Raw genomic sequence first — 13,089 nt, 5'->3', positions numbered from 1 at the left:
TTATATTTGAAACAAGCATTCAGAAAGGAAAAAAGAGGCAAGTCATATCTTTATACAAGGCCTTACATTGTTAGACAAAGGCAAGTTTAATTAGAACTAATTACACACAAAAATAAAATACTCTTACAAAATGATAGTGTTAACATACATCAAATTGCATCAGTCAGCTATGAGAGATATAGTCCTGCTAGTGGATCATGCTATTAAAAAAAAAAAAAAAAAAAACCCAAACAAACAAACAAAAAAAAAAAAAACCCAAACAAGAGCAGCATCTCTCCACTTTGACTTGTTGTATAAAAAGTTCAGTTCTTCAGTGAGAGGCAGCTGCGGGGCAATGCTGAGCGATGTAGTGTAGGAACAGACAGTAGGGCGATCAGCTTGTGCACTGGACTTCTAGGTGTATGAATATCTGGTATAGAGGTCACCGTTCAATACAAATGGCGATCTCATTTCTGTTTGTGTGCAATTCCTTTTTTTTTTCATTTCAAGAAAAAAAAAATCTTTTTCTACTTAAGTTAAAGATAAATTACAGGTTGTTTGATCCACATATATGAACAATATCTTATTACTGTACAAAGCACCATCTGAGGACACTTTTCACTTTGCATACACTTTGTCTACATAAAAGAACAAAAATGAACTGCTCTTTTTGTGTGTATGTGTATATATATGTGTGTGTGTATGCAAACATTAAGAACAGTCCACGGTCATAGAGATTGCTAGACAGGCAGCATCTTTTGAAAACATTCAAGAATTTCATTTTTAATTGTAGAAAACAACCCCCTCCCCCTCATCCCTCCCTCCCTCCCTCCCTCCCTCTCCCCTCACTTTCTCTAAATAAAACATTACTGATAGGACTGTGTAGCAGGCTAAAACAGGAGTTCATCTCATTCAGTTCACTTTCAATCAAAAAGCACATATGGAGACATGCAACAGTTACTGGATGTTAATGGTCTGCTGTGGGCAAAACATACGACGCACGTGACAGGACTGTTCAACCTCTTTAAACATTCAGAAAAAGTAAAAATCAAGACAAATGGTCAGAATTAGTTTCTCGTCAGTCGTCAAATCAAATGACATTACAAACTACATATGACATCTCCTGAGAATGTGGCTAGGTTAAGAGCTCTTTTGCGGCCACAAACAGGTATGAGCATGAGTAGCGTGTTGTGCACTTTAAACAGTAGTATGTCAATGAGTAAAGGTTGCCAATATAAGACAAACGTTAATGCTTTTTTTTTAGCACCACATGGCTAGAAGGTAGTAGAGGTTTTTCTTCTTTTCTTTTCTCTCCCACCTCCAACAACAATATGGAGGCATCACAAAGTAGATCATGACGGACTTTGGACTCTTGGATTCTGAACAGAACATTAGAAATTCGTGGTAGCTTTCATGCTTGTGACATAAATATAGCCCAGCTACAAATGACAAACTGCTATAAAATTGGTAATAGACGGGGAAATGTTACATCACCGTATGTAGCTCCAGGATGAAATCAGTAGAATTTAAAGGGTCCGCTCAATACTTGCAAAGATTCATTCATTCATTCATTAAAAAAAAAAAGATTATGGCACTCAGAGGACATTATGTGTTTAAGATTATTTTTTTTTGCCCTTAAAGATATCCCTCTCCTTGCACAGTATAAGAGGTGATGCCAAGAAATAAACTACAGCATTCTTAATTGAAATTCAGTCAAGCTTAAATTCTGTTTTTTTCACAAATTGTCTTCTATAATTTAAAACAGCAACACTTAACATTAAAAGGTTTTATTTTTCTGAAACAATGGAAAGGGGTTTCTGAAATATCTGAAACAGCAATAAATTATATATATTATATAGAATTTTATTGATTCTTTTTCAGTTTTCCCTGTTATATAAAAATAACACATTTCAAGCTATTCATTCATTTATTCTTTTTTTTTTTTTTTTAAACAAAACTTAGCTGTCAAACGTGTGAAATACGTGTGTTGGGAATGCAACGCTAGATGTTTGGCAGCGACTTGGGAGCGGAGATCCCCCGCTGCGGTCTTTGGAGAGGGTTGTAAACAGTCGGGCTCAGCCTAATTCAGTCTCTAGTCTTGCCTTCTCATCCGCACACATCCCCGGGTTTTTTCCAGCCTTGGCGTTACTGATAGCTTCAATGTGATCACTCTGAGGCACCAATCAGCCTGAGTCATGCACACTCTGTGTCCAAATTTAGTGTTTCCAAGTGGTTGTGGCAACCGTTAATAAACCCCGTGCTCTAGTAAACAAACCGGTCTCATTAATGCAGGGTATTGTTTCAGAGTGGGGGGCTGACTGTGTTCGGCTTGGTGAGAGGGAGCATTGCTACATGGAATACAGTCTATTTTTTAAAATGCTAAAATGATCTTAGAAAAAAAAGGGAAGAGCCGGCAAATTCTGCAGGTTCCACAAGTTAGTAAATAGTCTGAGTTATTAGCAGCTGAAGAGATCCTTTTCAATGATAAAAAAAGACAAAGAAGGGCTGGAGGGTCTAATAAAAAAAAAAAAAAAAAAAAAAAAAAACGCCCCCAAAGTTAGATGATATTTTCTGGTCTTCTTTGCACACCTTCCTTTAGCTTGGCCACATGTTTCCGGGGAAGTTTAGGCGTCCCTGGGTGAAGCAACCTTGGATGCCCTTTCCCCCCCACACCCACCCACCCTCTATCTGAGTGGATTGATTTGTAAAAAAAAAAAAAGGAGGGGGGGGCTGATCATGGTCAAACCATGTTGCTTCTGGTTGTTGCTGAGCTCTGGCTGCACCAGTGACTCACTCCACGGCAAAACCACACGTCTCCTCAATGGCAGTGAGCAGCTTGTCGTACAGTTTGTCGTAGTGCTCGTAGGGAGGAATGTCAATCCGATTGAAACTGAAACAGAAGGAGAAAAAAAAAAGCAATTCCTTAACTTGTATGAAAACTGATTGAATACAGGTAAACCAATAGGATCAACAGTACACTTCAACCTTCATTTCATAAGGCAGGCACTGTGTTGCATGACTGGATAATATTATAATGACAGTTTCCTCACCATGTGTGGGCTTTGGGCAAGTTGTTGGTGCTGGCATCAATCTGGTGGATGGTAAAGAGGCGTGGGCCAGCAGCACCTGCATAAAAACAATAGGTAAGTTAAACTGAGTCAACAACAAGAGACTAGAGATGTGTGCACAGGTATCAGCTGTTACAAAAGGCACCTAGATGAGTCATCGTAGACTGAGCTGTGTCATTTATAACAAGTTTTACTTACAAGTTGGACTTGTTGCGTTTGCTTACACCTGACAATGCTGAAAATAATGATTGAAGCTTCATTTTAATGCTTTACAAGTATAAGCAAGCATTATCCAAAAAAACCCCAAACAAACAATGTCTGCTTTTTTATGGTGAGATTTTCCAGTTTTTTGTGTTCTGTTATTGGAGACAAATCCCTACTTTTTCTTAAATATTCAGATGATTTTATTGGCAAGAAATGTCCAAAAGACAACCCCACAGTGGGAAAAGAAATCCTTGAAAACTTTCAAAAAGCCTGTGAAGATGCCACTTATTACAAAGTAATATCTAAATTATAGTTTGCGCCTAAAAATGTAAAAAGAGACCATACTGTGAATATTAAAGCAAGATGGGAAGCAGAGGGTCATTTCACAATAACACTGGGAGAATAGGACGGGATCTGCTGACAGCAGTGGTTAATGACGCGCTCTCCCTCCTGGAGAGAATTCAGCTGGAACAATGTGACTCAATTCTTCTGTACTCCAGTGTGTAACACTAACTACTCTGATAACACTCCCTGTTGGAGTTCCTGCGGAGGCGCCGTGAAAAACCACTTTCAAACTTTATGGCATTGTTCATCTGTGACTCCTTTTTGTAAAGTGTCCACTTGTCATCTTGTCTTACAGGCAGTTTTAAAAATGAAAATCTATTTTAATTTTACCATCATGTACTTTGGTGATCTAGATGAGCTTCAATGTGCAAAGCGAGCTAAATACTCATTGAATGTGAATTCAAATTGATATCTTTGATTAAAATTGGTCAAAATGGTTTTCCCATGTGACAACTATAAGGCCTGATTTTGTATAACAGTAATATACTGAAATTAAAGGACAATTTTAAATGATTTTCTTTTCCTCAAAGTGCAGAACTTTATTATTTTGATATGAATGTACTCACATATGGGTATGCAGTGTGTGTGTGTATACATATGAGTATGTATTCATTATTATTATTATTTTTCTTTAAAGTGTGAGTTTTGTGGCCGGTTGGCACAGATGCATCACTTTTGTTTATCTGTGCTCTTTACAACTTTAATAACAAAAAATAAAAAAGTATTCAGATGCTCCTCAGAATGCATCTAACAATGCATATTATTGTACAGAAAGCCCAATAAAGAGTACTATATTTAGATACCCACAAAGCCAAATGCATTGATTTTGTCACTTGACAGTAGTCATGTGTCCAGCTTTTAGAATCAAAGCAATGCCACAGGCAAAGTCACTGTGTGTGAATGTGAGTGTGTGTGAATGTGAGTGTGTTGTTTTTGGGTCTTTTGGCCTCTGGTGATGTTTTGACCAAGAAAGGATGACCATGTTATATAAGTTGTGGAAGGAGGCTGTCTGCCTGGGAGACAAGACGAGCTGTGGATCACAGTGTACTCCTCATGCCTGGGTGCTCTGTCTCTGGGCTGCTCTGACTCTGGGCTGCAATGCCTGCCAGGATGGACCCACTGAACCACTGCACTACGCGCAGACTCAGGGTTCACCTCAGGTCGGAGAAACCCAGAGACACAGAGACACGGTGAGAAGCAAAGAATTGCGCACACACACATCCTAGATTGTGGTGACAGAGCCTGTGAATGGGGAGCACTCTGTACAACAAAGACTACACTACCACGCCTTCTTACACTTTGGATCTGACATCACATTAGCATAAGTACCCCTTTAAAATGCATGACCTGCCCATTCATTCTGAATGATCAATCTGGCTTGAGACCTTCACACAAATAAAGCAATTCACACAAAAGGTACTTCGGAGGAAGTTTCATATGTTGGACTTTTTTGTAATTCCAATGTTAGAGACATATTTACACAACAAAACATAGAATGCAGTCTCGATCGTATTCATCAGTACCTTGGAGGGCTTTGAAGCCTTGCAGGGGAACCCTGGAAGAGCCAGTGACAAACTGCAGCAGCCGGGCTCTGCGCTCCTCGTCGAAGGACTCCACAGCTTTCCAAAACCATTTAACTATGTTGCTGTCTGGAGTGCAATGTTTGAGCCGCGTGTTGGACTTCCAGTCATTGATGTCGATTTTACCCAGGCCACATACAATCAGCTGCAGGAAGAAAAGAGAGGATTGGAGTGTCATGAAATCATACCAATGTGTTTAATTAAATTAAGCAATAAGATTTGAGGTGTAACCACGAGAAACTAAAGTACCTCAAGCTCCTTCTCATCGAAAGCCTTGAGCAGGTGTTGGGGGATGACCTCATTGAAGCCCTTCTGCAGAGCCAGGAACTGGGCCTCAATGCCTCGCAGGAAACGCCAGTTGACATAGAGCCGGACGTATTCTTTCTTGGTGTCCTGGGTGACGGGGATGCTCTTGCCATTGGGCTTGAGCTCATGCTGAATGATCTCTCCGTAGGCGTTGTGTTCTACGCAGAAGGTGTGGTCCAGCACACCTGTGATGTCATTGTCCCTGAAGAGAGAGGGAGAAACATTTGAATTCATATTAAATGAGATTAAAAATCGTATCATATCATATAACTGGCTTAACAGTGGTGAGATGTGCAGGTTTGAAAGCAGCAGATGTGATGTTGAGGTGGAGTGAAAATATGACCCGAAGACACATGCTTTACAGACCAATGATGTAAGAAATGTTCAAAAACCCTGGGGGGCGCTGTCACCATTGTATGGGAGAGAGGTTTTATTAAAGGGTAAAAAAACTGAGATGGTAGATTAGTAGATGTGCTTTTTATTTGTGAAATTGACATTGAAGTTGCATATTTTTCTTTGACAAGTACAGTTAAGAATTGCTTGAGTGCTTGTATCTAATGCTAATATTAATGATAATACTGTGTGATGTGTAGCATTCTCCCCCTATTTCATTCAAGTTAAAAAGGATAGACTCATAGCTAAGTGCAGCACATAACAGTAAACACATGGAACCCTCGCTGACCTTGCTGGTCTCCTGTCACTTTTCATTTACATGGAAAAGTCAATTCTGTTATTGATTTTTTTTCTACAAAAATTTACATACAGGATCCAGACGAGGCTGTTGTGCAGGTCGGGGTCTACAGACTCCATGTCGTCCAGGGTGATGGGTTTACCCAGCAGCTGTTTGTAGAAGGGTAAGGTAAAGCCTCCATCTATGTAGTGGCCGTGGAACACTGCCATCCCCATGATACGGCCCACGAAGTGAAAGTATGACAAGTGCTCCTGGTAGTAGACACAACATATTTAGTTTCTAAATGAGACTGCAGTGGGTTACCAGCAGAGATGAGTATCCAAAGGTCTGATTTGGTTTCCCTTAAACATGTATTAACATTAGCAGTTGAATAAACTGTGCTCCACATTGTTACAGGAAGAATACAACCACTGTGACTATGATACTGAATTCCCCTTTTTTGCCAGACTACCCAATCCACATGATACAAGCAGTAAACTGTTCTCAAATCAACTGTTGTTAGTAATGACTGTGACTTACAGGGTTGACAGCAGAGTCTGGATTAATCTGCAGGGTGTAGATGTCATCGCGGGAGTACTGGAACAAGCCATAGTATGGGTTCAGCATCTCGTGCGACAGCAGATAGAGCCACTCTCTGCACAGAGAAGACAGGCAGGAGATGGAGGGGGAGAAGATTAGAAAAAAAGCTTCCTCCTCTGCATTCAGAACAAAAAAACTTTCTGATTAAGAAATGATTGAAAACAAAAGTGAATGAGTGAGTTTTGTGCTATGGTATTCTACCACTAGGGGGCAGACCTTAGTGGAAAAAGTGATGCAGTATTTACAAAACCAAAAAAAAGTTACATCCACCGTGTTCCTTCTGCTATGAGTCCTTACCTGGCCACTCCTCCATAGTCCAGCCCCTCTTCTCCTCTGAACTTCACCATTAGCCTTTTCCACAGGTCCTTCGGCCTCATCTTCATCACTTGTCGATACGATTCCTACAAGGCAGACACACACACACACACACGTCAAAGAAAGTAACCGCATCAGTTAGACAGCTGGTGACCTTACTATGTGTACCCTCTGAAATGAGGAGCCAAAGAAAAGACATCAACTTGTTTGGATACATGTGTGAAGTCCTGCCTTTAATGCTGCAAAAAAATCATGTGTGATGCCAGAGATGCACCCATTCTCTCCCTTCCCATCATTAAACCCTTTACACTTACAGGGTCTATCTTACTTCAATATAACTGCTACACAAAAAAGATTCACCCTATTCTAAAAGCACTGAACTAAAGAGCTACAAGAGAAGAGAGTAGTGGAAGTGCTGTACACCAAGATTTTCTCTACTGTAGCAGTTCTGTGAGAAACGAGACGGTTGCAGTGTGGTGTTAGAGCAGTTACTCCCAATTGCTTGACTGTTGTGAGGCTGAGATCGCTCCACCTCAATCGGTGTGCGTCCCACGTGCAAGACGGCTCACAGCGTCAAGGGGGAGGGTTCATTTAAAGTGGATTAGGGGCAGTTATAATAAACACAGCCGTAAGACTATAATAACACGGCCCCTTCCACAGCCAGCTTCCACTGTGCCCTCCAGATACAGCAGTAGACTGAGAGGTGCTGTGAGAAGGACGGGAATGTCTTATCTACACCGAAAAAAAAAGTACACATAAAGACAGCTCTGACAGCCCGCCGGCTAACACTTGCCTATTCAGTCATAATTTAATGCTTCAGCTGGTCTGGAGAAGCTATGCAGTTATGTCTCGCTCAACCTCAAGACGTCCTCTGCACCACCAACCCGCCCCACCTCCCTCTCCACCCCCCTTAACATTGAGATCAGCCAACAAAAATGTCTTCGTTCAGATTAACAGACGCGGCTGTTCCAGCACATTCCAGTGCATATTTTATGAGGGTCACGCAGTCTGTTGCAGGTGTTGTTGCTCTGATGAAGGCCCCGCGCCTCCTTAGATGCAGAAAAAACTCTCCCGCTGAGTGAGTGCACTTGAGAAAATCCTCATCCCAAACAAGAGGTCTGCTTTAGATTTCGAGCAGACTACCTTCACACACATCATAGATAACCGGGAGTGTGTGTGTGTGTGTGTGAGAAATCATTGTTACAGCCAAACTGCTATGGGCAATAACCTTTATGGGAGCAGACAAGAAGAAGGGAGGAAAAAATCCTTCACATAACTTGGGTGAATCTATAAATAACTTGTACAATTACAAGCAGGTACAAAAGAATGATGTATTGTGCTGTTTGCTTTACTTGCAGGGCGAGCAGTGCCCTGGCATTCATTTATAAAATGAGAGATGTTTTCGGGGGGCAGGTGGTTGTGCAATAAAGCAAATATATAAAGCAAAAGATATTATATAAGATTTCTGTGTATTTCTAGCGTTTTATGATCCATTTCTATTGTTTCATGCATGCTACAGCTGCTATAATTAAATATCCCTCTGGGTTCAATTATAAACTCCTTTCAGAGTATCTTTAAATAACCTGCCTCCATATACACAGATGATATGATGACGTGACTGAGTCTGTGTCTTTCCATCCTTACCTCAAAGATCTCCTCACGGGACACCTCTATGCGGCAGTGGCCAGCCTGAGGCTGCTGCTGGGACAGTTCTTGGCGGAGAATCTTGAGCTTTTGAACAAGGTCTCTCTTGTATTTGGGCACTGTGAGGCACTCTGCCTCCTCTGGGAGCTGACCAGGGGACACCAGAGCCTGCTGGGCCTGATCCTTCAACTGGTTCTGACGACTGAAGGGCAGAGCAGTAAGAGGAGAGAGCGGAGATGAGGAGGGAGTTGAGAGAAGGGGAAGAGAAAGAGGCAAGATGAGAGACAAAAATTGTGAGTCTTAGATGTACCAATACCGATCTCAAACAAGCGCACTTGTGAGAAAAAAAAAAAAAAAGTAGGCAAGTGCTTTCTCAAAAACAACAAGAGGCACGCCAAGAAACTCAGAATACAGTTTTTTTTCTGAGAATGAGAGTTGTGTCTGTTCTTTGCTGACTGCACAGAACCAGGAGTAAACACACTGAGGTCATCTGGGAAGCACATCAAGTCAAACAGCTGCCTCGGCCCCTCAGAGACAGACAGACATAGGTGGAGGTGGGGGTTACTGGAGGTAAGACATCTCCCACGCACACATGCACGCAGGCACGCACACACACACACACACACATACACCTTCCTCTGTCCTCCTCTCCACCTGGCAGAGGCCTGGTGGTCTCACACAGAGAGATGGCTGAACTAAAATAAGGTTTTTTTTTCTTTCTTTTTTACAGGGGAGCAGCAGAATTTGACTGAGGAGCAAAACTTCTACAAATAGATCCTCTGTTGCTTTTGACTCATCATCATGTACACTTGAGGTAATGTCGGGTCATCGAGGGCACGCTGGCACATCTTGTCTAGAAGTTTTGTCATCAGGCACTGTGATAGATAAATAGGCTGAGCTGCTTACTTAAAAACTCATATTTAATTAATAATAAACTGCTGCTTCTTCAAATCATTTCTCGTAAGTGTCTTCTCCCTCTACTGGAAACTAGACAAAAGTGAAAAATGTGCTGAAAACAGAAGAATTTCAAGATGTCAACATTTCAAACACAGTAATATAATTTGTGGTTAATGTCGACTTCATCGGATGAAGAAGACAACTTTTAAACTAGAAGCTGTGTTTAGGAAGAAGGCCTCAGAGGGTGGCAGAGTAGGGAGGGAGGGGGGCACACACACACACAGAATCAAAAGAGCCTTTATGGGGGGCCGGCACTAAAGGATTATTTGCACAATGGCCTTTTGCACTTCAGTGGGGGGTAGCAGGCGAGCAGGGTCATAAACACCAGACTTGAGAGCCCAACACAGAGGGTGGTGGAGTCATACGCGTATCAGTGTGTGCGCGTGCAGTAGGGATATGTAGGCTGTATTAGTCAAAGTACCAAGGTTAAGATAAACATTTTCACACAGAGGTTTGATAATTAATCTGATCTAACGAATAGAGGAGTCAGCCAGCTCTCTTCATGACAGAATACGGTTGTCAGAAGTGAATTTAACTCAAGACTTCTGCTGTCAAGCATCCGCCCGATGGCTCGCATTCTCCTCCACCGCAATGACAACTTCTCTTTAACAAAAGCGACACAGTTATGATTTCCAGTGTTTGCCCAGTCGAATCCAGTTTGGCTTTTCAATCACTTCCTGCTATCCCAGAAAGGCCACAGGGCCCCATAGGACACTCGAGACCTCCTCTTGAATCCCTTTATTTCCTGCAGACTAGACTCCGAGGGTGGGGGTGGAGGCAGGAAGGGCACTCTCCCGACAGCACCCAAACACTGTAGACAACTCGTAGGGGTGGGGAGGGGAAGGAAGGAGAGAAGAGGCACGGGGAGCATCTCTTCCTGCACTTTCACCCATAAATCAAACATTCCTGCTCTGTCTCTCTCTCTTGCTCTTTCTCTCGTGGTTGCAGGCAAACATGCTCCAGAGTCCTCTCTTCTTTTTCTAACTCCTCACTGATGAGCTGAATGGTGCATGTTATTCAAAGTTGCTGTAATAAAAGCAATGATGGGGATTTTTTTAGTTTTTTTTGGCTATATGACAAATCACAAGCGTCTTGGAATAACCGAGTTATTTCTCGTGCGACTGTACAGAGGGCAGTTCTTGCAGCCAGGTTTTAAAACCAGACAAGGATTCGGTTACCTATTGAACAGTGACCTTGACCAGTCAGTGGGGGGGGGGGGTCTGGATTCAGCAGAAGATTGCAACATCACATAGGGAATATAACCAAAACCTTGCTCTGGATGCTCATGCAATGTCTTTAGCAAAAAAAAAAGAAAGAAAGGCAATAAACTATAACTTTGACGGACATATATATATATCAGACATTTTTGTGGGATGACGGCACATGAGGGGTGAAAAATTTCTGAAATCCCTGACTTGATAAAAGGCAGATGTCTTGATGGAAATCCATGACGACTGATATCTTTTCCAGAGTTTTGTCACAAGCGAGAAAGTCCCTCCAAAAATCTATTCGATTTGCAGTTAAAGAGCTGCTTCAAAGCTCCTCGCTTGGTGAGCTAAGACAGAAACTGCACCAAAAAAACGGGTAATAGATCATCTATTATAGTGTTAATATAATTAGAGTGGATTGAGGTAAGCTAAGGTTAAAGCTTAATCATGAAGAATTTCTAAAGAAGTTATTTCACAAATCTCCAGCAAAGGTCTTTGTGACCTTGAATAACCAGGAGACGTATGGCAGAAATCTAACCCTTTATGCTAAGCTGTGATAAAGACTTTTCACTTCACGTCATTTACGTAACAAAACTTGCAAATGTACTAAATGAAAACGCTGCAATACGTATTACACTAATAGCCATAGAGAGACACGTATAAAATAATTCCTGTGATCTTGCTTAAAAAAACACTCTCACTCACTGACTTTGATGTGAACCAATTATCTTACCAGAATATATATACAAAAGAAATTCTACGCATGAGAGATTTTCACACATCTGGCCATAATCATGCTCATGACAAAATCCTACATTAAAAACAAATGTGGCGTGCCAGGCTACATTTTTATAAGACTTTTCAGGGAACCATAGATGAAAAAAAAAAAAAAAAGCAAAAGGAATACAAAATCCAAAACACGTTCTTTGATCCATTTTGAACGGGGGAAAAAAGAAACCTGATCCCTCCGTCGATGCATTCCGTCTCTCTGCACGGGGAAGGAATGAGGTCAGGCGGAGGAGGCCCTCAAAGGCACCCATACACTGCTCCACCTTTGTGGTGCAAAGACCTATGGGTAATTCTACGGCTATCGCAGCACAGTATGTGTTTGAACAGCTGCACAGGGGGAAGAAATTCTGAACAAATGCATCCATGCACGCAGGCATGTACCAAGCACAGAGGCATGAACCAATACACATGAACCTACACAGATGGACACACACACAGTTCATTCATTGACTTGGGCATCAAATTTATGCGCCGTTTCCTGGACGTAAGACGCTCCTCAGCCACAGACACAGCAGCCCTGGTTTCCACTCTGCTATCTGATGTCTGGCCAAAGCCAGCTTTGTGACGGATTGTGTGCTAAAACGCCTTTATGATCAAAACCTCTGCGGGGCTGAGGAATTTGAATTTTTGTGTGGAAAGAAAGAGTGAGGAGGAGTGTGCTTAACTGTGTAGGTATGTGTGTGTGTGTGCGCGTGCACAAACGTCTGCTCAGCAGACGGCTACTCTGAGAGCTGAACCTCTACAGGTGGTGAACACACCTTGGCACAGGATCCCACTGTAAAACATTGACTGAGGGGGAGGCAATGCAAGTAAGTCTGTGAATGTCTGAAAGAGTGTGTGCTTGTGTGTGTTCTTGTCTGTGTGCGGAGAGGATGACTGGAATGAAGCCCAAACCTTACCTGACATTCTGACTCTCGATGCCTCCTCGAGAACCATTGGGGCTTGGACTACAGACACAAAACAAAGAAAAAATGAAGACAGGAAATAAATCAGTTACAGACACTCAATACCCTGTTTTTTTAAGTACTGTCTCACTGATGCACTATTACAGGTTCCTGGCTCAAAGGTGCTGCAGGACTCACTTTAGGACTAGATGCAGATTGGCGGAGAGGCGTGGGTCTGTGAACTGCGTGGTTCGATTGTTGTGGTCAACAAAGTAAACCCTCCCAGTGGCTGTGTTCCGTATCTCCCATCCAGGAGGGAGAGGACCCAGTTCCTCACAGTTCACATTACTCAGATCTCTGAAATGTGACAGAAGAGCACGCAATAAACCATTAAGTGCGCAAGAATTTGAGAAAAATAGAAGCAACTAAGGGTGGGACAGAGGGAAAAGACAAAGCACACGCACATTAAAATTCTAGGTATAAAACATACCAGAGCACTGACTAACTGGACTCAGGCGGACAGCAAGATTCCGAGATGTC

General features: G+C 42.1%; 1 protein-coding gene across 2 annotated transcripts in view; it reads right to left on the bottom strand.

Moving 5' to 3' along the window:
• Positions 1-830: 830 nt before the first annotated feature.
• smurf2 (SMAD specific E3 ubiquitin protein ligase 2) overlaps positions 831-13,089 on the bottom strand; it is a 49,375-nt gene continuing 37,116 nt past the window's right edge. For both annotated transcript variants that reach the window (XM_053337751.1, XM_053337752.1), the window contains exons 10-19: positions 12,748-12,906; positions 12,565-12,612; positions 8,712-8,913; positions 7,050-7,153; positions 6,693-6,807; positions 6,246-6,424; positions 5,426-5,684; positions 5,120-5,321; positions 3,030-3,105; positions 831-2,869 (exon numbers count right to left, since the gene is read on the bottom strand). In XM_053337751.1, coding sequence (XP_053193726.1) covers positions 2,770-2,869; positions 3,030-3,105; positions 5,120-5,321; positions 5,426-5,684; positions 6,246-6,424; positions 6,693-6,807; positions 7,050-7,153; positions 8,712-8,913; positions 12,565-12,612; positions 12,748-12,906 — 1,444 coding nt within the window. In that variant the 3' untranslated portion in view covers positions 831-2,769. The remainder of the gene's footprint in view (positions 2,870-3,029; positions 3,106-5,119; positions 5,322-5,425; positions 5,685-6,245; positions 6,425-6,692; positions 6,808-7,049; positions 7,154-8,711; positions 8,914-12,564; positions 12,613-12,747; positions 12,907-13,089) is intronic.

Source organism: Scomber japonicus, chromosome 18 (genome assembly GCF_027409825.1).
Source record: "Scomber japonicus isolate fScoJap1 chromosome 18, fScoJap1.pri, whole genome shotgun sequence".
NCBI lineage: Eukaryota > Metazoa > Chordata > Actinopteri > Scombriformes > Scombridae > Scomber > Scomber japonicus.
Note: the sequence above shows the minus strand (reverse complement) of the source record. Positions and strands in the feature narration are given on the sequence as shown.